This window comes from Aythya ferina, assembly GCF_964211825.1.
Source record: "Aythya ferina genome assembly, chromosome: 5".
NCBI lineage: Eukaryota > Metazoa > Chordata > Aves > Anseriformes > Anatidae > Aythya > Aythya ferina.
Window position 1 is genome coordinate 52916992 of NC_140301.1, and position 25231 is coordinate 52942222.

Sequence of the window (25231 nt, forward strand, 5' to 3'; positions counted from 1 at the left end):
AGCTCCAGCAGGTGTCTTCCAGGCCTTCAGGAATGAACCAGCAATCCCCAAACGGAACATGCAGTGGGTTGGATGCTTGGCTAATGGAAGTTGGCCAGCCTCTGCTGGATTTCACCCAGGACAACTAAACTAAAACAACAAACAAAGCTTGTTTTCTTTCTAACAAGCACTGTCCCCTTCTTTGCTGTCTCTCAGAAACCTGTCCCATACCTTCCTGCTGCATCTTTCTCCATCCTGCTTCTCCTTCCCTACAGTCCTACAGGCGTGCCAGTCTCTTGGCTGGGGTAAATCAAGAGCAGTTTTGCCTTCTCACCACTTAGATATTCCAGGAAGCAAAATCTGCTTTTGGTTTTGCAAAAGGCTGCTGAAAAACATGCTGGAGGCTGGGGAACGTCCATGGCACGTGTGAAATGCAGCTCGGTGCTGGGGCCAGCAAGTTGCGTGGGAGAAGCGTTGGGATGGCGCTGCAGGAGGGGGAGATCCTGCGAAGCTGGGCTGCCTGTGAAGTTAGGAAAAGCTTCAGCAGCCCTTTTGCAGGCGCTGTTCATGGGCTGTGTGCCCTAACTGGCCATTTACTGCTGGTGATGAGACCAAAACCCCTCTACAAGTCCTGGAAGGGCTCTGCCAGGCAGTGGCCGTGGAGCTGAGCCCTCTTGCACAACCTGCAGGTACATCTCTGCAGGCCTCCTGAGCCAGCAGAGGAGGAGGTGTGAGCAGGAGGTGTTGTCCATCTGCTGTCGGCAGAGTGAGGAAATCAGAAGCAAAATGTTTCAGTCTCAGGAATCTTTGGATTGGAGCAAGCAGCTGAAGACAGCTAAATGTCTTGAAACAAATAGAGGGTAATAGGGTTAACTGGGGATTCAGATTGATGCTAAATAGTGTTTGCGATTATTTATATTTATCCTGATGTCTGTTAGTGGGACTTTATTAATGGCACACGCAGCAGGCTTGGTTAAAATGAGGACTTTAAGCAAATAGCACTTTGATTTAAAAAGAGCTTTGAAATATGAAGCACAGTAGGAAGAACAGGTGTTGGAAGAACTGTAGGCTGAGAAAGCCATTATTAGATTATTTTCTGCCTTCAGTGGATCTGGAAGGAAAATTTCTGCCCCTTAGGCTTTCCAGAGATTTTCTGCTGGAGTCGATACTGAAATGCAGGCAGCTTTTTGTACCGAGAGCATTTACGTGAGGATGGATGATGCAAAGAGCTGATAGTTTACAGCTGCTCTGATCTACTATGGAGAAACCTCCTTCTGTGAAACCTCCTCGCTTGTAATTACCACAGCACGTTCCTTGTGGGCATCCCTGACCAGAGAAAACCTGCACATTGCCAAAATGTACGTTTCTTCCAGGGCCAGGACTTGGCAGAGGGAGGGTAGGGTAGGGGGACGGGGTTTCTGAATGAACAGGTCTCCTATGGGAAAGGGGTGGCAGGTTCAGGAACTTTCTTCCTCCATAAGTTTAATATAATAATATCATAATACAATTTCCACAGTGTGTCTACTGCCTTGTTATTTGCTTGGCAGTAAAACCATGGCAATCCATCCACACCTCAATGGTGAGGCTCCTTGACTTTCTGCCTTTATGCTACCTGACCACTTGAATGCCATTCGGGCAAGGTAGGAGATGGGAGAGATGCAGTTTCTTCTTGACATCTTGCTACAGATGTTGAAATAATTCTTGTCTCTTCACGTGGCAATACGTGTCCAGGCAGCTTCAGAGCTGGGAGAAGGGTTCTTTACTGGATACTGGGTTAGGAGCAGCAGCAGGTGGCAAATCATGACTGAAATGGGAAATCAGGGCTTTTGAAAATGTGAATTACGGAGCTGGATTTAGTGTATAGGTCTTGTTCTGAAAGAAGGGAGAAAGCTTTTATCCAATGTGCTATTATTACAACTAAGTCATATGGAAATTCACCTGGGCTGGAAATTTGGTAGAAGATGCCAGCCTCTCAGAAGGATTTAGGGTTTGGATATTACCGTTGATAAGCCACAAATATAGAAAAGATAATATGCAAACTCCATTTTATTTTTTTAGTGTCAAAATCTTTGTCATTGTGTGTCACAGCACTTTGCTTGGCTGCATGAAAGTGTGCACTTATTTTTTGTTTTATATCTTTTAAAGAGAATTGTCAAGATCTACTTTCATGTAAGATTTTTTTTAGCCAATGCTCCTGCCTGAAGGCAGTTTGTATATAAGTGCTAAGCCACCAGTGCTCCTTCCTGCAGAAGTACAGAGAGGGTTGTATTCACTGCTGTTAGCTCACCTGCATTGGTTGAATAATGTGAATTTAAAATTTGGAAACTAAATGGAGAAAGCAGAAAGTTTTTTTTTCCTCCCTTCTCCTCCCCCTGCTGTTCTAATTATGAATAAAAATGTAATCAAGGAGACCTGCTAGCTCTAAAGCTGAGGAGGAGACCAGGCTTAGTCTGTCGGCTCAGTGTGATGGCAGATGATATTTAATCTCTATTTTGTAATATTTTTAAAGTTAATTTTTGGAATGCAGTAAGGCAGTTATGTAAGCTTATTTTTGTATGCTGTGAATTGAAATTCAAATTTATATCGCTGCGCAGGATGGCAAATCAAAACCAGAAAAAGAAAGATCTGCTAAATGCACACCACTGGCTTTTCCCTAAGTTAATGTAAAAATTAAAGTTTTGAATAAAGGTGTGTTTAATCCGTGTAATTACTTACTGCATTTAGATGCCAAATAATGCATTCTGCTCATCACCTGAGATAGCACCAAGTTTCTTTCAACCAGTAAGAGATTCCTTTGGGAGAACATCTTAAAAACAAAACAAAACAAAAAACCTCAAATGCAAACCAGACTGGAAATAGATAGCACAGGAAGCCCACTATTAATTAATTTTCCTGATTGAAATCATAATTAATATCAGTGATACAAATCAGTGTGTGTGCTTACTGCTTTTGCAGGTGCACGGGGGGATAAGTGTGTGTGTGGCAGGGGTGAGGGAGGCTCAGAGCTGCTGCCACGATGCCTTCTGCCAGGGATGAGAGGTGGCCAGGACACAGATCTGTGGTGCACACCCCAGGCAGTTTTCCCAGGGCTTGAGAAATCACACTCCCAAGTCACCTTATGAAACTAGCCCTCACTTTTATTAGAAAAGCAGTTTTAAAGCATCCCTGCTTGGAAGGCAGTGTTTTGTGTTTGTAGTTTAATTCGAACAAAATGTTGGTTATGGCCCCAGATGATGGTTTTGATTGGGTTGATCCAAAATAGTTCAATCTCTTGGTGTTGCTGTTCAGCAAGAGAAATAAATTACCATTACGTGTTGATTTCTCCTTCCAGTTGTTTATTGTAGCGCAGTGGTTTGTTCTGCTTTCAAGTGTCATCAATCCCTAAGAAATAAATCAGGGTTCCTGAATGAGCTTTTATTTGTCAGATTTGACTGGGGTTTAATCCTCAGCATTGTTAAAAAATGTTTTGCTTTTTTGTGGAGGTGCATTGTGAGGACATACAGTATGCAGATGGTGGAAATTTGTGCTCTGAATGACTCGGGGATTGTAGTCACCTCCCGTTATTGGTATTTCTCTCTCCCCTTCTTCTTCTGCCATATGACTAGGGCTTGGGGTGAGGTTTCATATAAACATTGCAGTGTGTTTGAAAAAGGTCAGAAGAGGAAGAAACATCCTGCATCCAAGCTTTGGTAGTCTGGATCTCCTGGTTCTGATTCTGGCTTCAAACAGAGTTTCACCTCTGGTTGTCTCCCACATCCCAACTAGCCCTTAAGGCTAAGACTGTCACTGTTACGCGCTTGTACATCTAGAAAAGTGGGGTCTCCAAACACTTCCGTGAACACTACCTATAAATGAGGTACTGAAATGTTACCAAAAACATCCTTTTAATGAGGATTGGAGTGGGTACTGCTTAAAGGTCTGCACCAAGGTGTCACCAGCTGGCAGGACCTGCACGCGGCATCCAGCAGCGGAGCCTGATGTCTCTGAGCAATGGAAAGTTTGGGCTTTGCGTGCGGGAAGACTTACTGCAGAGCTGGTGGTGTGACAGGAGAGGCTCATTAAAGCAAAAACAAAGCAAAGCAAAGAAACCCAACCCACCTATCAGTTAGATAAATGGACTGAGAAGTACCACAAACCACATGAGTTTCCTCCCGTGCCTCTTTGACCTGCTCTTCCCAAGCAAAGACTGCAGCACCTCAGCCAAGAGGCAAGTCATTAACAGCACTCCCGTACCGTGTCCCCAGAGGAGGTCATGTCAGATGGACGGGGTGACTTGTGTGCATGTTTGGGAGAGGGAAAAGATCCTCCTCTCAGTTCCCTTCCCTCTTTCTGGAAGATACTCTGGGAGTGTCATAAGGATGATCCCAACTTAATTGAAACAAAACTGGAAAAATGAGGCTGTGTAGGACAGTAGTTTGTTCTTAACTACACCAGATCCAAAGGAAATGCTCCAGGAGGTCCTCAGGCACCTGGAAAGGCTTCACGTCTAGAAAGAGATGGCTGGCAGTGGAGTCCCTGCTGCCTTGGGGCATGGTGGGTGCACTGTGTGGCAGTGTTTGGGGTAAACCCACACACAGAGTGGCAGAGAGGACCACAGAGAAAGGCCCTGATGTGTGGAAAGGTGAAGATTGCTTGGGGGGAGAATTGGGTTTTGTAGCATCAGGTAAAGTTCTACTTCTCTGTAGGGAGGGTTCGTAACCTCTTACAACAACAGATCTTTATCAGTTTGGGGTTAGTCTACACACCTCACAACAATGCTGTACTGTTAAGTTTCTCTTTCTCAGCCTTCCATTTCTCACTTTCACATCTAAAAATTTTATTTAAACTTTCCTTGATGGAAACCGTCAATATCCCTTGGCTTAGGGAAGAGGGGAAGGCCTTTGTAATGTGAGCGGGGTGCAGGTTCGGACGCTGGCTGTGGTGTGGATATGTGGTGTCACTGTGAAGTGAATGTCTGAGATGGGCAAAGGAAAAGGTGCAGATGGGGGTATCGTGGGAGATCCTCAGAGATGCCCCTGATGCAGGAAGGGATGTCTGTTGCTGGAGAGAGCTCACCATCAGATTGAGAGGATGGTTGCTCACACTTGAGATCACCACGATAGATCAGAAGTTACACACCTGCTTCATCCTGTCCTGAAATTCACCTTCGGTCTGACACCATGAAACCAAAACTATGGCTCAAATAAGAAAAAAAGTGGGTGTGAGTGCAGGGGGGAGCCAGATCTCACTGACCCTGGTCTCTCCCTCCTCTTATGAGTTTGTTCGCAAACCCGGGAGGCCAGGACTGCTGCTGCCCAAGAGGCACGGTGCCAGCCCAGCCTGCCTGCAGTGCGAACGGAGGGCCAGAGGGTGAGTGGGTCTAGCTCCTGTGAGATGAGGTTGTCACGGGGAAGGGGTACAAACTGCTCTAACAGAATGAATCAAGGTGTAGTCTGAGCCAAATATTGGGAGCTTTTAGGCTTCCTGCGTTTGTTTCTCCCACCCACCCGCCACCGTTGTTTTCTTAAGAAGAGGAAAAGGCAGTTCAAGTTTTAATTCTTATATATTCAGGTGGGATGATCCAGTCATGCTGCAGTCTTGTATCTACGCATTAACAATAGCATTGTCATCTAGCTGTTGCATTTTTCAAAATATGTTGAATGTTTTGTTACAGTCTCTACTGTGCCTAGAACAACATTTCTAAATTAATAATAATAATAATAAAAAAACACAGCACAACCTCCAGGAAATGTAGATGATGTGCTATGAATAGACAAATAATTCCCAAGCAATACAGTGTGCTGAACAGCCTTTGGACCTTAGCAAGCTGCCAAATCTGAATTGAAATCTGGAGTCTGAGTCATAGAGTCCTTTAGGTTGGAAAAGACCTCCAAGATCATCTAGTCCAAGCGTTAACTGCCAAGTCTGCCACTAAACCATATCCCTGTGCACCACATCTGCACGTCTTCTGAATGCCTCCAGGGATGGTGACTCAGCCACTTCCCTGGGCAGCCTGTTCCAGTGCCTTGCAACCCTTTCAGTGAAGAAGTTCTTACTGACACCCAACCTGAACCTCCCCTGGTGCCACCAGAGGCCACTTCTTGTCCTATTGCTTGGTGCTTGGGAGAGGATACCAACACCCTGCTACAACCTCCTTTAGGGTTATTGTAGGGAGTGTTAAGGTGAGCCTCCTTTCTCTAGGTTAAGAAAAATTAGATATTTGGAGTTTGACAATACACCTGGCTCTAAATACGGAAAGCAAGATCCTGCAGCCCCGTTTGTGGGAGTGGATGAAGAGAGGGTGACACTGGAAGGGGTTCAATCACAGCACCTCAATGAAAATGGAGGACAGATTTTCACTACAAAGCAGTGCTCATGAAAAGCCAGCTTAGCCTACTCTAATCATGTTGTATTCTTCTTTAAAAGTGAAACAGCCTTTCAGAACAAGTTGTTGAAAGTAGAACATGCCACGACTGCTAGGCTTGGTGGAAAAGACAAAATGAATTCGTATAATGGAAGGAACACTGCAGTAGTTTCTACCAACACTGAGAGGAAAGAACACAGACATAGCTGTGTCTCTTATTACGGGCTTCTGAGTGATTTTTTTTTTCCATGTTTGTTTCTAATTTAAGAATTGCAGGTGTCCTGTAGGTAATTAAAGGATGAAAGTATCTAAAAAAAGTAACTCATGTTCTAATAGGGACATCTGTGTAAATCGTGGTGTATCATAGGTGCTGCTTTCTATCATTTTGTGTGTCATCAGAGCTGTTTCAGAACTGTAGCTTTATCAACCATGGTGGATATTTAAAAAAAAATGTTTCCTTATTATACCACTGATCTGTTACTGACTCAGAGGAGGAGATTTGTAGGGCCAGCTTTCAAACTGGTGCTCGCTCTATCTGCTTCAATGAAATCACTCAGCTAGTCTCCACCTAGTCTGGCCTGGGGTTATCTTTGTGAATTATGCATTAGAAGAACATCACTAGCATTTGAAAATTAGGCTCTAAAATCAATATTCTGTTTTTTCTTAAACTCGAATTTAGTGGGATGCTCCCAACATTTCTTTCCTTTGAAAATGTCAGTAGCTCTTAATTGTCAAGGAAATGCATCTGATTTTTTTCCCCCTGGAAACATGGTTTCTTCTCTCTTGTGGCCCACTTAATTTCTGTTCTTAGCAAAATGACATTCCTGGGGTTACGCCCAAGATGAATTTATCTCGATGTGTGCTAGGTTATTTACCCGTGGAAATACAGGGGGAGTCAAAATCTGGCTGCTGCTGCGGCTGTGCACGTGCTAGAAATCTGCTGGCAGCAGGGGCAGCACATGGTGAGAAGTTAGCTGCCCTGATTCTGTCTTTCCCAGAAAGTCAGGGAGATGGAGCCAGCCCCGAATCCCCTGAGCAGGCAGTGCTGGCCGTGAGGCACATTTGCAGCGCGCCCTGCGTAGCACCATGCAGCACCCCTCGTAACGCCAGTACCTCACCCAGCTGCTTTATCCACGGTATTGCAGTGGGAACACAACTCTGCTAAATATACCTTTGCTGCTACGCTGAATGCCATTTTTACTTTATTTTTTTCCCTTTATGCAGCCCAATGCTGTACAAACCAGCCAGGCTGATGCTGTGACCAGGCAAGCAGAGAACCGCTCCGTGTAGCTATAGGAACAGAAACGTGCGTGAGCCCCTCTGGCACCCGTCTGCTAGCTTGAGAGCTGCTCAGGGGGCATATCTTCACCCAGTGAGCTGATGAAAATTGCCTTCCTCTTTCTCTGCTTCCCTCAGCACTTGCTCGCTGTGGATTTTTTATGTTTCTTTCTCCAGCAATGGGCTGCAACCTTGAATTGTGCTAATAACACGCGTCAGATTGATGGGCATGCCGCGTGGGGTGGGCAGCAGGGGTGCCGTAGTGCAGCCAGCATCCTCCTCGTGGAGATTACAGCCATCAATTTCCATCTGCTGTGAGCATCTACGATGTGATTCCTGGGTAGGGGAACATCAGCCTGTTCCCAAGGCTGCACAGATTTCCGTTTGGCAACCATCCCTCCACGCCCAGCATCAGTGCAATAAGGGCATCAGCAGCAGGTAATCTGATTCAGCTCCATAACAGGAGGACCTGAAATTACATGTTTTCCTCTAACACATCACATTGGTACCCAGCTCTGTACCTCTTGAGGCTTTATGGATACCTTATAGTTTTTGGTCCAACAACACAATCTTGTCTTCTGTAGGTTAATCTGAAGTGTTATTATTCAGTATTTTCTTTTCCTTTTTGAGAAAAAAAAAATAATGTTCCAAACTTTAATGAAACTTGGTGTGAGCCAAGCCTGGAATTTCAGGAGGACAACACAAGGAGCTGATGATCCCTTTGCAGAGCAGTAGGCTGACAGCCTCAGCAGCTGTGAAGCAACATCTCTACTTGGCACAGCAAGATCAGCAGCACGTACAAAATTTACTGCTGGTCTTGGAGGCCTCCTGAAAACCTGGCCTATGCCTTGCTCTCCCACTCTGAGCCCTGTCTGGTGGCACCACTCCCTCTTCTGCACAGTCCCAAGTGCTGGTGGCTGTGCTCCAGCAGGTGACAGCCCTGGATGAGCCCTTCTAGTGGGTGTGGGAGTGTAATTGTTCACAGGGAAGGGGGAACCCCTGGATGAAGCAGCTGGGACTGTGGGGTTGAGGCTGATACCCTACAGGCTGCAAACCCATCCCTGGGGCAGTGGTAACCCAGCAGCGTGGAGGTGAACCTTGCAAGGGCTCCATGAGCGCTCGTTCCCAGGATGTTTCTAAACAGCCTCTGTGCTTACTCCAGAAACCACGACTGTAACACTTGGAAGAAGAAGAAAGGCTTAATGAAACCAAATGTGTTTGTTAACAGTAATTCGCAGCAGGCCCCGTGGCTGAGAGTGCCAGCTGCCATGGTCTTCGGCGCCTGCGTTTAGCCACGCTTAAAAGCAGCAGCAGTATTGGCTCTGGAGGAGCCTCCTGCTCCCTCCTATTGTCTGGAGAAATAAATGGCTTATAGCAGTGCCTGCAAACCATGTGCCAGTCGTGTGATTAGCAGATGAAGAGGAGAGGGAGTACAAATGTGGACAATGAATTTACAAAACGCTCTCACTCGGATATTGAAGTCATTTGGGGCTCCTGTCAATAAAGGGCTGGCTCCTCCCTGTTCCCTTCCAGGTGGAGGTTTGTCCCTGCAGGCATGGTGTAAAGCACCATCACATCAGATGCCAACTTACACCACTTGGCTTGTGCAAGTGCCAGCAGCAATACTGGGAAATAGCATTCATTTTGTTTTACCTGATACGTTCTGGTTCCACCAGGGTTGAAAGTGTTCTAGGACAAATACAGCTTGTTTCTCTGGTAGCTCGGAGCCTGCCGTGACACAGCTGCCTTCCTGCTGGTGCTGTGTGTGACAGAAGGGCAGAGGCAGCCTCTGGGCTGCAGCAGATCTGACTGGTGAAGTGTTCCTGGTGAGTTTGGGATTTTGAATGCCATTGTAATGTGGTCTAAATCATAGGATCATTTAGGTTGGAGAAGACCTTCAAGATCGTCAAGTCCATCCTTCAAGCTGACCTGCTGAGTCCCATTGCTAAGCCGTGTCCCCACATCCACGTCTCCTAAATACCTCTGGGCATGCGGACTCCACCCTTCCCAGGGCAGCCTCTTCCAGTGCTTGGCCACCCTCTTCCTAACATCCAAATGGAATATTCTTCCTAATAGCCAATCTAAACATCCCCTGCTGCAACTTGAGACTCTTGAAATTGTAAAACAAGTGACAAAAATGAGGTGTTTTCACTTAAATGTCCTAGCTGAACTGTGTGTGGTGGTGTTACATGGGCCAGCTCTGTCCTCTTCCAGGGTGCTCCTTGCAAATACTCAGGGAATGAGTTTACACCATCCTTAGTTTCTGTATCACAATGTTCACCTGCAGCCTTCCACAAAAATCTCTGTTGGAGCAAAACCCATTGTTGCTTTCAGCTCCTTCTCCAAAGAGTTGTCCTCAGTGTACTGGCAGACCTCTCTCTGCAAGCAGGAGATGAGTGGCTCCAAGGACAACAGAAGAGGGGGCTTTGCATTTCTGGATTCGTCCTTCTTGGGTAATTTCTTATGCCAGAAAGGAAGCCAGTAGCTGCCCTTTAATGCTGATGTAGCTACGTGGCTTAGCTCCCTCTCTCACACAGTGCTAATTGCAAACCATCCACTGTGGCTATGGTCTTGTTGCTCCATGTGTATTTCTACCTTTTCCTCTGATGTTCATGGAAACTGCCTGTTGCACCCAACTTTATGCTCAAATGCTATTTTTTGGAGCAGAGAATTGTAGGGAATGGAAGGGTAAGTCCTTGCAAAGTACTGATGGAAATGAGAAAAAGACCTCCTGTAAGATCAATGGATTTCTGTCAGTGTAAAACAAATTTGAATCTCCATCCTTCCTTTGCGTTCCTCCGTCTTTTTCCCCAAGGTATTTTAAACAGCAGAAGTGCTGCTGGAAGGCACTGTCCTGGCATGGAAATGGCTTTCTGTGGCTGCTTACAGTTACTCTGCAGATCGATAGGGCATCGCAGCACTTGGGCAGTCGAATGAATGACACGGACTTAACTTCCCCTCCCTGCACGGATGTATTGCACCATGGCCCTGCTTCCTTATCTTCCTTACACCTGAGTGTGATTTCAGGCTTGATATTTTATAGAATCAAGAAGTATTACTTGGTCATCAACTAACAAGGTACAGGTTTTAGTGCACTGAACCAACCCAAACCCTTGTGTCTGCTCGGGGGGGCGTTTCCTGATTGACACTACATTTATAGGCTCACAGATCCCCTCACCATAACATGTTTTAAGATTATCTCATTACCCTTCATATACATCTATCCGTGTGCTGTGTGGAGCTCCATATGGGTGGCAGATGAGCTTCACATGCCTCCCCTCAGCAGTCTTCTCAGAGCGGTGCTGCCCATGTGGGAAGCCATGCAAAGGAAAGTGCTACGGTCTGAAAAAGTAGGGAAACAGATTAAAACCATCAGCAAAAGAACAGGAGGTGTTTGCTGCTATGGGTAAGCAAAATAGATAGCACCGTAGTTTTGCATATTATATTCTCTAATTCAGCTTAATGATTCAATTACCCACTCACAGAAATTAATTACAAACCAGGCTCGGGAAGTGCCCGGGATGGGTTGTGTTGAGCAGCCTGTTGTGGGATGTGATGAGTGGGGTTGAACATCCTCCTGCACTGGGCTTGCAGGGCTTCTTCCCTTGGGATGACAGGGGTGGGAATGGAGAGCCTGGGTCTTGGACCTCAGTATGGCACCCTGTCACTGCTGTCCTTAACCTTCTGCTTTGCCTTGGGTAAAAGCGGGCTTGAGAACATCCCCTGGTTGGGAACAAATCTGAGAGGGGCCTGGAGCTAATTGAGGCAGAGCATTAAGGGCTCTTAGCAGTTGTAGGGTACTTTGAAGCGGGGAAGAGAGGATTTACTGCAGGGATTTTGATCTGTAAAACGTGAAGTGCCTGTCTGTAGCAATGGTGCAGTTCATCACGTCGTGGGAATATGATGAAATGGCTCACAGTAAAATTAAAACTCACTTCATGTGTTTATAAATGAAAAGAGGTGTCTGTTTTCATGCTTAGGTGAACTTGACACGTACAAATGTATGAACCACGGTCTCTGGTGATCATTATTATTTTAATAATAAATGAAAAACCCAGAGAGAGTATAAACTGCTTGCATTTCTTTGTGGCAAAACTGGATTACATACAGTCTGGAAGGAAATACCATGCTTGGCAGATAAAACTGAAAAATTGTCTGTTAATCTTTCAGCATTAGCACTGACTGAGGTTGGCTTTTTATTTTTATTTTTTTTTCTGATTTGAGGTTTGTTTCTTGTTATCAGTAAAAGGAGCTAAGCATTGCATTGATCATTTGAATATTTCGAGGCTGTGTCGCGCACCGCCACGAGTGCTGTGATCTTTTGGAGGCACTGACAGCTTTCCCTCTGGCTGTTAGCATGTCTGCTTCGTGCAACACAAATGTCAACATCGCTGCCCCCCTAATTAGAGCACTGGGTCAAGCAGCCGCTTTGTCTGTGGAGGAACCTGGGCCATCAGCCGTGTGAAGAAGAAGTCCTTTTGTTCGACTTGATTTATTTGTTCAAGTTTGTCTTATGCTCTGGCAACCTACAAACGCTGATTTTCGGAGTGGGATGTTTTTGCCTGCTTCACAAAAGGAAATACAAATACAGCCCGTTCAGCCCTCTGCCTGAGCTGCAAACACAAACCCCCAAATGTATGTTCCCAGGCACAGTTTACATGATAACAGTGTTGTAAGCTGTAGAAGCTTACGAAGGTAGAGAAATACAGTGCTGTCCCTTAGAGACGTTCTCTGTTAGCTGATGCAAGATGAAATTGCCATCATCTTCCTCATTTGTGTTCTCTACTGAAGGGAACAGTTTGGTTTTGCCTTTTCTGATTTGTTTTTAAGTAGAATTTAGCATAATTTCCATGATGCTAAATCTTCCATTTAAGACCAAGAAACCAGTGGTGCCTGTCTTGAATGTCTGAAAGATGTGATTGCTATTTACAGCTCATCCCGTTCGTTTTCCTGACAATGTCTTTGATTGCCTCTCTCCATGCCCTACACGTCTTGCTAACAGCAGTTGCCTGTGCCATTATGGAAACAGACTGAAAGTTATTTTAACTAGACACTGGTGTTAGCATGTGGGTATTTTTGATTTCTGTCATTTTGGGTTTTGGTTGGTAAGTAGTTGGTGAGTCTTCGGTGGAAATTCTCCGATTTCAGAGCTGCAGGGTTTTTCCTTGGGGTAAGTAATAGTCAAATGAGCTAACCCAGGCATGAGCTACTGTGTGGTATTTAAGCTCACTAGCTGTTCCCATGGAAGGAGAGGGCCAGCAGTCAACAGGAGGCCACAACCATGCTCCTTCCTTAAAGAAAAGCACTTTGAAGAATGACAGTGCATGGCTTGGGTCTGGGTTCTGTGTTATATGTGCTCATTAGATTTGGCACAACCACTTGTACTTCCTTTCTCCTGTCCCTTTTCCCCATCCCTACAGTAACATGTGCCCCCACATAAGTCAGGGTGGGTGCAGGTAGCTTCTTGCAGATGATACGCTCATTCACCTGTACCCTGGAGCAAACCTGAAGCACGTGGAGAGCACAAAGGCTAATAATTTGTCATCCCTCCTCTAGCCTGTCCTGGGCCATGTGTTTTGTCTCTCCCAGGGTTATCTGGGGAAGGAAACCAGATCCTGAACACCCCTGCAAGATGCTGAAAGATGCTTTTTTTTTTTTTTTTTTACTAGTGGGGAAAAGCTCCTCACAGTTTACATGTGCTGGCACTGGGAGCTGAAGGTCCTGCAGAGGGGAAGTTTCCCGTTTGTTGGAGGAGCTGTGCTTTGCTGCCATGTTTGGGTTTGCTGTTTTTTGTTTTTTTTTTTTTTTTAATGTTTGTTCAGTGACTGCCATTCTACAGAAAATTAAAGCTGTTTATTCCCCCAGACAGAAGCTGCATTTGCAGATTTATGCTGCCCTTCTCAGAAGAGACAGTGCTGCTTCTGCCAAATTAGCTGCAGCTGATCTGTGACCTGCAGGCTGCTCTTCAGTAGGCTGGCATTAAACCACACAACACACTTCTAACATAAACGTTGCTCCTATACAGAAGTTCAGACTTACGAGGATACCAAGTGCCAAGTCTCCTTTGGATTTTCTTTAGAAATCCCAGTTTTGCCACTAAAAAAATGGAACACCAACTGAACTGGGCTTAATTTGTCTTTCTTATTGCAATACAGAACTATCTATTGATGCCTATTTCAATTAAGTTTTCTACTTCCTGTTGAATATAAATGGAAAAAATAAGGTATATTATTTCATCATTTTTTTCACAGTAAGAACATCCTTTCGTGTGCACACAAACACTGTAAATGAAAGGACTAAAATAATTTGGGGCTGTTGTGCACAAAGCTTACGTGAAGGACATACCTTATATGAAGGATGTACAGGAGTACAGCCAGTTTCTTAGTTTGCATAAATATTTTTGTTCATAGTGTCTTGGTTACAAGAAAAGCCCATGGGCTGCTTTGGCTCTTGATCAAGCGATGCTCCTTGTGCCCAGCTGAGTTGGGCAGTACGTTTAGGATTGAGCTGGGGAGCTGTGCTGTTTTGGAAGCATCAGTCTCTGCAGCTCCCCCTGAATTTAGCAGCGCTGCCCACGCTGGCTGGACCCCGGTTATTTGCTGGTGCCCCTCACAGCAGGAGGCGCGGCAGCCTTGCCCTCTGCCTGCAGCGCAGGCTCTCACACTGCTCCACACAGTGCATCTCAGGGCACACTTCGCTGTGCAGTGTTACCTTCGTTATAATGAGCTGGGTGCTCGTTAGAGCATCACAGTTATAAACAGCCACAGTTTTGCTTGAGGATCACTAATGCTTGTCTGGTACCTGGAAACCAGCCTCACCTCAAGCCACGTTATGTCAAAATGTAAGTGATGGTGCTTATTTGTGACATCTGAAGGGGATGCTATAATTGTGAATGTTTATTAACGTACAGATGAAGGAGATGAAGGATAATCTAGATCTGCAATCCTCCCCTCATATTCCTACCGCTCAGCCAGCCCTGTTTGCTTGGCTCTCTGGTTCCATGGCCCATATGGGGGGACTCCCCCCAGGTCCCACGTGCTGTGTGTGTGCACGTACCACTGCATGAGCCTAATTTTGCTGTTGTCAGAGGGGTAGCAGCAGGCTTTATTCTTGTTTTCATTTTTAAAATGGTGTGAACTTAACTCTAAATGGCAGTGAAAGTGAGAGACGGAGCAGTGAGGCACATGGCACACCAATCAATAGCTGTTGTTTTTTTTTTCTATTTTCCTTTCATCCTGAGGGAGCAAGGAGGAGTTGTTTAAATGCCCATGAAACCGACTTTTCCTTCTCTGTCTTTTTAGTAATATTCTCAGTATGTGTTCTTTGGTCACTAAGTGACCAGCAGCGCTGTACAGGTGACAGTCAAGAAGGCACAGAAGAAAGCTGGAGGTGACAGCGGCATTTGGAAGTTCCCTGTAGTCCTGAGGAGCCAAACGCCTCCGTCCAGAAAAGGCATGGGGCAGGGATGGAAAAACAGAAAACAACAAAGAGACCATGAGCTGTGTAACACCAGGCTGGAAGCTGGAAACAGTTCCCTGCCCAGCCTACAAAATCCTCAGTGAGCGGGGGAGTTTTGTTTTCACACATCACGTATTTCACAGGAGCGCTCCCTAAATCCACGGTCTGATGTCCAGCTGTGGTTGCATTGTTAAGTAAATAAGGTCCATTGTCTGGGTGTTGGAAGCCAGTCATCCCAAGCAGAAAGAGATGAGACAGGCAAGAAAAGCAGGAATATTGCAGAGAAAAGGCTCATGGCAAGCATGCAGACAGCACTCAGAGAAATGGTTCTTTGAAACTAATGCTCCCTAACCCAGATCCTCCGCCTGCTACAGGCACGCAGGCTGGATCTGAAAAGGCGTCCCGGAGGTCAGTGTTTTATCCATTAAGCTGTAACTGCCTAAACCAAACACACAGCCCAAGAGGCGACTTGGGCCCTGCCTGATCTGCACACTGCGTGCACTTGGGGGACCTGGCTTCAGCCAAGCAAACAGCGCCGTGACACTGCCCTGCTGGGGACAAACCCGCCAGGAGGTCACCGAGACACCCTGCTGCGAGATCACTGGGGCTTCTGCTGGGGTCTGTGCTCAGGGAGCTTCAAAAGTCTTTTTTTTTTAATTAACAAATTAATCATAATAGAGCTTTGGGTGCTGATTTCCACATCTCCGTTGGGGTTGGGATGATGACTGCTGCACCTCGAAGAGGAATGTGCCTTTTGATCCCATCCGTGGCTGGTAGCACAGAGGCTGGGCTGCCTTCCCTGCCACTGCCACGGGGAAGCCGTGGTGTGGGTGGCACCTTGCGACATCCTAGGGACCCCCGGCCACCTCCTTTGAGCCCTCCTGAAGGTGTTACCTGGGGAGGTGGTGGGGCTTTGGGGGTTGGTCATGCTCCAAGAGGCCCTACCAGCAAAGCAAAGTGCTGCAGTAACTTTCCTCATTCTCTGCTTTCACCTCTCCTTTCTGCAGTTTGTTGACTTGCGAGTGATTTTCAGTTCTCTTTTTTTTTTTTTCTTTTTCTTTTTTTTCACAACACTGTGTCAGTTATGCAAAGGAACAGCTCTGAACATTTCCGTGCTGCTATAATAAAAGCAGCGTGTTATTGTGAAAGGCACATCTCAGCATCACGGGCTGGGTAACACCCCCGTCCCTATAATGGCTCAAGGGCTAAACTTTTATCTTAAACTCTGAGTGGGAGAGGTTATCTTCTGACAAGTCTGTCTGAAGTGCTGACAAACAAGCTATGTGTTTCAGGCAGTAAAAAATACCAGAGACCTATAAAGTTATACATTTGAAATAAGCCTGTAATTCCTGGTAGGAAGGAGGGGACAGGGCAGGGAACGTAGGAGCTGTGAGGAACTTTCACCCTGATGGTTTGTAGCTGTGTTTGCTGCAATTTACCCAGTGTGGATTTGAAGTCGAAGGAATTTATATGGTCTTCTTTACAGCTCAGCACCACAGAGTAGCCGAGTCTTTCATTTCTCATGGCTATTCAGAGGTGATTTTGTTTTTTTATTCTTCTTAATCAAAGTTTACTTGAGGAAGACTCGTTTCGTCCCCCTTCTATTTAAATCATGATAGTTTTCCACATTGGCAGAAGGACTTTTAAATTCCTAGTGTGCAATTTTGAAAATTTAACTGAAAATTGCTTTGCCTTACGTCCTTGATTATTTTTTTCCTCAGGAATGTTCTGGTCCTGATGCATTTCACTCTGCTGGACACTGTAGCTCAGTAGAAATGAAGGATGCTCCTTCGCCAAACTGGCATTTTGCTGGACCCGTTTCCTCTGGGGCCTCAAGTATAGGGTCTGCGTTCATTGCCCTGGACGATGACAGATGTTTCCCAAGTAGGGTATGGGCACCCAAGGGGCTGCACAAGACAGTCCACTGGGGTATGGGAAGGAAATAATTGAACTTCGGTAGTACACGTATGTAGTTTATAAATAAATATATATTGGTGGGGCGTGCTCAGAAATTTTTAGAGATAGAGGTGTGCATTCAGAAAAGTTTACAGAGCACTAACCTAGTCACTTTTTAGCTCAACTTGTGAGAACTGTGGAAGGATCTTGGTCAACTCTGATTTGTAAAAGTTGTCACAAGCCATAGGAGCTTCTTCACAGGGAATTTCATGACAGCTCCGAAGCTGGCAAGATTGATGATCATTCTTTGTGGTCCAGATGCATCCTTTATGATAGCTTTCCATCCTTTCCATGCCTTCAGGTTCTGTTGTTACAGGGGATTGTTTTCATCAGATTTAATGAAATGAGCAACAGTGTACCTGTGGCCAAAATGCTTAAATTTCTTGCCTGAAGTGCGTTTACTAGAAGGTTAGCCCTGGGTACTATTACATATAAACATCCATGGTGACATGAGGTGAGGGTGGTTTTCGGGGAAGAAGGGTACAAATCATGGAAAAACAGGAATACTTCTGCCATTACTGGAATAGTCCCCGATGTCCTCTTTGGTGCCTTGTGCATTGCAAACAGCGTGCGGCTTTGATTTAGAAAAATAGATAGTCATCTTGCAAAATCCCAAACATCGCATGCAAAGAAGTCTGGTGAGCAAATGTGCTCAGGGATCCTGTTTCAGTTTTGACACTCATCAAATATTTTTATCTGCCAGGCAATGGGGACAAATCTGGGCCAAGAAATAATGGAAGGAGGGAAGGGCTTGGGGGGAGGGCTGCCAGGATCATTTTTGTTCTTGTCAAGTACTGTCAGTAGTTTTGGTCAAGGGATTCACTTATAGCACATCTCCGTTTGCTATATCTCCTTGTGTTTTTCACTAAAAGTAATCTGAAAATGGTTCTTACTGTGAAATTTAGTAAATAAAACACATCTAATTCCAGCATGTAATACAGAGATCTGTGAGTACAGTTGACTTACACTGGGTGTTGATTTACACCCAGCTTGAAGATGGCTGTACATTTCCCAGTAGGAAAGCTACAAATGGTGAGGTAATGTGCGCTGTCCCTCTAAATGAAGATTGTTAGTCTAAATACACCCCATGACTCAGTTTGACAGACTTTGTTGGTGCCCAGGTGTAATCTGTCGTTCTTCCTAGCTGAAGCACATCCAAAAACGTTGAGGCCACTTGCGTTGCCCATCAGTATCAGTGTGAGCATTGGATTTAAGGCGAGGCTTCAGCAGTCCAGTATCATTTACCTTGTTTTACTGCTTGACCAGTGACACAGATGATAAAAAGGATGTTTCTGCTTCAGCTGAAATTGCTAACGGGAGTTTTTCCATCAGCTTCAGGAAGGATGGAGCAGGTCATGCAAAACTAGCTCAGTGTACTGTTAAATAAGGGATTATTGTAAGAGCTACTGTAAGAGATGCAAAAGGTGGGAGGAATATGGATGCTCTGCTGTTGTTGGAGTAGAGAGCTTCCCTGTGCCTCTGCTCTGCAGTGCGTTACGTAGCAATGAAAGATTTGGTGGGCTGACGTGACGATGCTGCACGTGCCCTTTCCACCTTCAGGACTCTACTAAGGTTAGTACTGGAAAGGAGCAAATGGAGATTTTGAGCAAGAAGCTGCTCATCTCTTTGAGACTATTGTAAAGCTGGTATTTTCTTCTTGAAATCCCAAACCCAGGAATTGATATGCCTTCCCCATGGGTTAGGAGCTATGAAAAATAATGTATGCCGTTCACATGACCGCTGCTTACAGCTGCTGAAAACACTTGTAATTAACCTGTTAACTAAAGTAAAAGGAATAATGCAAGCTGAAAGTGAAAACATCTGCCGTGGAGCCAATGTTGGGAGATAACGTATGCTTGGTGACATAAATATGGGAATGTTTTTCAACTGACACCTTGAGTAAGTTTACATCAACACTAAAACCGTTGCTAATGGCTCTTTAGAGTGAAGCCATTGCTTTGCTTTAACATAAAAATGTTAAATGGAAAAGCCGAGTACACCTCTTGAAATCTGCAGGACAGATCAGGGTTTAAAATCATCTATGCTCTTCAATTCCCAGGCTCTGTTTGGAAAAAGCAGGAGGTGCTGGGCCTCGTGTGAGGCTGCTGATGGGAGCAGGGGCTTTGCTGCTGGAGCAGCTCTGGCTGGCGTGGCGGGCTGTGAGCGTGGAGCTGCCTCCTGCCTGCAGCAGGGAGATGCCCGTGCTGGTGGCTGCAGGGAGGCTGCTGACCTGGGAGGGGTACAAGACACGGTCCTCTGCACCACTGGCAGGCATGAAACGACGTAGAAATGTTTGTTTAATAAGGACTGTAAAATGTCCCAGGCACTCAGGACTCTTAAGTACTTTCATACTTTAAGGGAATTTTTTTTTCTGGCAAACTTTGATCATATTAAATAAATTTCTCATGATATCATAACGCTCCATTTGTTATAAATGTGCTGATTTGCGGATGTGCAATTAGCTGACTCAAGCAAAAAAGCACTATAGATATCCTGTGTATGAAGTGGCAGTTTATTTCTCTCCATCTGGTCTATAACTTGTTCCATGCTGCTTAACGTGGGGTCTGGGCGTACTGCCCATTGCTCATCACCGTTTATAGAGAAGAAAATTGAAGGCAGCCACAGAGTTAATTCTCTGCAATGTGGTTATTTCCTTCATGCAATACCCAAGGTGTTCTCATCAGGCCCCTTGTGAGCAGGTGAGTCCTGACTGTTTCTTCTGCAGAGGAGGAGATGAAATTATCTTAGAAAAGGGCACTGCGTGAATGAGTCAGGGTTGTCCCAGAAAGAAAAAATACGGGTCCACAAATCTCATGTAACTCAGGTCCTTTAAAAGATTGGATATATGTTGTTTATTTTTGTTGTTTCCCTTTCCTATCCTATCCTATCCTATCCTATCCTATCCTATCCTATCCTATCCTATCCTATCCTATCCTATCCCTGCTTGGATGGATCATTATCAAGGGCTAGGTCTTGTCCCTTCTGAGTCCATGGCCAAAGTTCCTTGGCCTCAGTGATGGGATTACATCCTAAACTAGTAGTCTTGAGAAGGCTTTCATTCATAAAAATGCTCACTGCAGTAATAATTGTTTTGCTGTCACAATAGAAGTTAAGACCTTGCTTCATTGCACATTTTAACCCCTATAATACTAAAGAAGTATCTTCTATTCTCTTTAGTATCTCTTCTGGTTCTTCAAAATGAGTGACGAGTGTGAAAATAGAGATTTTAGAGATTAATAGCATTTGTTAACATACAGGGTTAAACTTTTTGAGGACAAGGATTTTTTTTTTGTCTCATCAGCACGTTTAGCAGTTGCACATCTCAGTGTATGAGGAAATGTCACATTCAAAACCTATTAGCAGCTGTAAAATTAGTTTTGCAAATCTGAGTGTATTGCTGCATGTTTTATCTGCTGCTATTTATCATTTCTACATATATTCATGCAATTTTCTTGTAGTTTATGAAATTTGGGTGTGGAGTTTCAGTGTGAGCTTTCAGATTTCTTAATGATGAACTTATTAAACTAAATGGCATTGCCATATGCAGCTTCTGAATTTTTTGCATTATAATGAGCTGCCTTATTGGAGTAACACTGAATTAAAAACAAGACATATATATGTATGAAAAGTTATTTGGAAGGTGTGAAATATATGTTTATTAAGAACAAATATTTTCATCGTGTCTGCCTTCAAATAGCTTTTAGATGGTTATGACTGTACTAGGCTTTCGTGAGTATACAGCCGAGCGTAATATAGCCCACGGTGCGTCTTCTTTTCATTCTTAAAAATCAAGCTGGGTTTCTCGTTTGGCTGTGAGTCATTTTGAGGCTGAGACACTCACCTTTCTGTATGCAGGCTGTAGCTCCAAGAACTGAAAATACATAACATTATTGTCACATGCCATTGCATTTGGGAAGGGAGCCCTCCAGAAGGAAGCGCACGTGATATTTAGCCATCCTCAGAATACAAAAGCCAGCAGACGTGCTGCTCGAAAGCCTGTGGGAATATTCACATAGCTGCAGCTAAAGCCTTGCTTCTGCGTTGAGGAATCCTGCTCTTCTCACCCAGGTCTCAACACATGACTGAAATAATCTGTTTATCCAGCATCCAGTCCTTCGTGAGGACCGGATGGAAATCAGCTGCCGGGTCCTATTTGCCATTCGTCCCCGAGCGCTGTTTCCTTCTAAGCACTCTTTCTAGTCCGAGGCATTTTAGCAATGCAGACGGGTGATTAGAGGCACTTCTGCTGGAATGCATGCTGTAGTGCTTAGTGCAATTCATTTGCCTTATGACAGGGCACTGAGGGGCAGAGCTGGGCTTTGTCCTGCTCGCTGTCATTGTTTCCTGGCGTGACTTTGGAGCTGTCCACAGTGCCCTGCTCCTGGCTGTGCTTTGGGCACGCTCAGCACCAGCAGAAGCGGGGGAGGGCTGGGAATTTCCAGGTGTGCTCTGTGATGCTTGTGGTCAGGACAACCGAATCTTTGAAAGCAGATTATTCTAGGTCAGGAGCTAGCTGATGTTATTGTATTGCATGCGATTTCCACCTGGCTCAGCAGGAAAACTATTCTGACAACTAAGTGCTGTCTTCTTCCCTAAAAATCAGTGACCGCATCTATCCCAAACACATTAAAGAGAAATAAAAATTCTGCTCAGACCTTTCCTTGGTCCATCATCCTGCACCCATCTGCCTAGTAGAATGGAGCCAATGTGGCCAGTCTGGACAATTGAATTAGCAGTTTGAGGCCATAATTTATTTGGAGATGCATCTTTTAGGTTGTGTCAGAATCACAGAGCCACGGCATGGCTGAGGTTGGCAGGTCCCTCTGGAGGGCACCTGGCCCAACCCCTGCTCCAGCAGAGCCACCCAGAGCAGGCTGCACAGGACCACGTCCGGGTGGCTTTTGGAGATCTCTAAGGAGGAGGCTCCACAACGTACTCAGGCAACCTGTACCAGTGCTCCATCACCCTCACAGTAAAGAAGTGCTTCCTAGTGTTTAGATGTGTTCCAGTTTGAGCACACAGCCTCAGTTCCTTCACTGAAGAGCCTGGCTCTGTCCTCTTTGCACCCTCCCAGTGTATTTACAGACGTGGACAAGATGCCCCCCCAGCCTTTTCTTCTCCAGCCCGACCACCCCCAGCTCCCTCAGCCTACCCTCACAGGAGAGGTGCTCCAGTCCCTCCAGCACCTTGGCTGCCCTCCACTGGGCTCTGTCCAGTACGCCCAGGTTCCTCTTAACCTGCCAGCAGTACCTTGCCTCATGCAGCCAAGAATCCCATCAGCCTGCTTAGCAGAAAGGGCACGTTGCTGACTCACGTTCATCTTGGTGCCAGCCAGGACCCCTGGGTCCTCTTTTCAGAGCTGCTCTCCAGCTGGGTGGCCCAGCACGTCCTGGTGCCTGGGGTTGTTCCTGCCCAGGTGCAGGGCGCTGGGCTTCTCCTTGTTGGACCTCACGAGGCTCCTGTCATTCTTTTCTAATTCAGGCAGTAAAGTGCTGTTTACACAAACTCAGCAGTAATAGTCTGAGCAATGTATGAGCTGTACAGAAGAAGTGCCAATTGACTCCAAGTGAAGCCAAGTTTTAAATTGATGAAAAGCAGGAGTTTCTGAATGGGACAGAAATGCTCAGAAACCAGCCAGATCTCAAAGGAGAAAGGCAAAGTATCAGGTAAATATGGCAGCCAAATTGAAATCTCAGTGAAAGTGATAATAAAATGTTTTGTTAAGCAGAAAAAGAGAGGAGAGGAAAGGGGAGAGGAGAGGAGAGGACAGAGAAAAGACCAAAAAAAAAAAAACACCACCACCACCACTAGCAAAAAAACAGCTGTAAAAATCTCTTCTTGTATGTTAGTGAAAACTCTTTTTCCTTTTGGGTTGCAACCTTCCCCCTTCGGCTGAAAACCAACATCCTCCCAGTGATACAGAGATTTACTGCAGAGGGATGTGAAGCTGCCTTTCAATGTGCAGTGCAATATCCATGGTGAGACTGAGCACATTTTCACCTGTGTTTTAGCTGGGTGATGTCTCTCCACATCTCTTCCAGGTGGACAATGAAAGCAATCTGTTATAATGGGAAAGCAGTGAACATAAAAGCACTCGGCTCCTCTGTTCAGGCAGAACTTCACAGACGCATTTATGGTTCTGGGGGATCTTGCCCAGTTCAGCCTATCTGCCAGATCCCTCTGCTCCTGCTGTGTTAGGCAGGGATCTCAGGTTATTCACCCATGTGTGGCCCTCTGAGACCACTGCCGGGACGTGAGGGATTTGTCATCTCCTGGGGACTGGTCTCTGTGGCTCTGTGGGATCTGAGCTGCCAACACATCGAGTAGCCCCACGGGAGAATTATTTTCTTGAGCAATCACAGAATCATAGAATGTAGGTTAACAAGTGATACCGAGGTACAGGACGGTGTTAATCCCCTTATGAATGGCAATAACCAACTTCTGTCTTAGCTGAAGAAATACTTCTCTTCTGATGTCTTCTGGCTCACCCATATCTCCTTTGTCTTCTTTTCTTTGTGCTCTCCAGTTGCTTGTGTTGACCTGGGCTAAGGAGGAGCAGGTGGGAGCCCTGGGTATCCAGTGCTCGTGTTCTGCAGTTGTTTGCCTTTTGTGTTTGCACTCTGTGTGTTTGTGTAATCACAGATAGCAGCTGACGTATTTACACACGTTAAGAGAGCGCGTGAGCCCGCTGACAAAAAGCAGAAATTCATGTGGGAATGGGGAGAAAACCCCAGCTTCTTCTACCTGCAACACGCACACGGCAGGGCCCGTCCAGCTCTCCCTGCCCTTTGCTTTGCACTCGTTCTCCCTCTGCTGTTAATCTGCTTGGGCCAGAAGGCACCCATAGCCCGAGGCCATGCTGGGAAGGCTAGAGAGTGTTTGCAGGGTATCTGTGTTTACCAGTTTGCCAAAGCAAGGAATATGGACGAAAAGGAAGCCAAGAAGAAGGATCTGCCTTAAAGACCTGCCACCTCTGAGAGGCAGCCCATCAAAACTGCTGCAGGTTTACCCTAGGAGAGGTGGTGCTCAAGTACAAGCTAGACTTCCCAGGACCTAAAATACTTTTCTTTTTGCTGCAGTATTTTCAATTACTATTCCTTCAGTTTCAACCTGTGCTGGTTGATGTCTCACCAAGCTAGCTGGCATTGCCCAGTTAACAGAGCTGCAGAACAAGCAAACTGGGGACTGCAGAGATAGCCAGGGGGGTGGAAGCTCCTGCAGGGCTGTCTCGCTGCAGACACAGGCAAAAACATTGGTGGGCAGCTCCTGGCAGGATGGAGATGAAGGCCTGCAACCTCCCAAGGGCTTCTTGCAGGCACTCTGTGGTGATGGAGATTGTGGTGATGGAAAGCCCAACTAGCAGGTCCAAAACAGTTCTCCCAGCCACTGCTGAGAGGAGGGCACGCAGTGCTTACATATCCAGTGGAGCCAATTTTGTCCCATTTTTGACTCTTTTTCTTTTCTCCTTTTTTCTTTTTTTCTTTTTCTTTTTCTTTTTCTTTTTCTTTTTCTTTTTCTTTTTCTTTTTCTTTTTCTTTTTCTTTTTCTTTTTCTTTTTCTTTTTCTTTTTCTTTTTCTTTTTCTTTTTCTTTTTCTTTTTCTTTTTCTTTTTTTCTTTTCTTTCTTTTCTCATATAATTAACCTGTACCTTGAGAAAACAATGACATGTTTTTAATAGCTCTGCCACCAATGAGGAAAGGGTGGTGCATCTAATCTTACTCTATATTGTTTGCATTTTTGTTCAGTAAATCAGCTGAAAGTAGTAATACATTTCTTCTTTAAAGTCCCTTCCCCGCCCCTGCCAAGCAAGTAAGTGTTACTTCCTGCCCTTTTGCTCTCATGATAACGCTTCCATTTCCTGTTTTGGGTTTAAGCCTTCATGTAGGCTCCCGGGTTGTCTTCCTGCCAAATTTGTGTTCGGCCGTGTAATCAGGTGAAATACCCTGTTTGGGTGTAAGGGCACGTGCCAGATTCGAGTGTCTGTTCCTCCGGGATTACCTGACCAGATCTTCCTCAATGGCGAGCCCGTAAGTACCTGGGATCGGTGCTCTCGATGGCAGTGAGCTCAGTGAATGGGGTTAATGGGGCTGGATGGAAAGGAAAGTGTATGCGTCATAGTGCAGGAGCTCTGCATTCCGGTTGTGGCCTCACAGGCTAATTTATACTTTTGTAAAATGATAATTAAGGTTTATGGCGATGCTACATGAATATGCATCT

General features: G+C 45.5%; 1 protein-coding gene across 7 annotated transcripts in view; it reads left to right on the forward strand.

Moving 5' to 3' along the window:
* Positions 1-25231, forward strand: part of EVL (Enah/Vasp-like) — a 140899-nt gene that overhangs the window by 40857 nt on the left and 74811 nt on the right. Inside the window, exon 1 of one of the 7 annotated variants that reach the window (XM_084520740.1) lies at positions 24861-25041. The exons of the other annotated variants lie outside the window; for them this stretch is intronic. Within the exon in view, the coding sequence (XP_084376866.1) occupies positions 25031-25041 (11 nt within the window). The 5' untranslated portion in view covers positions 24861-25030. Of the gene's footprint in view, positions 1-24860; positions 25042-25231 lie in introns of those variants that run through there. 7 annotated transcript variants of the gene reach the window in all.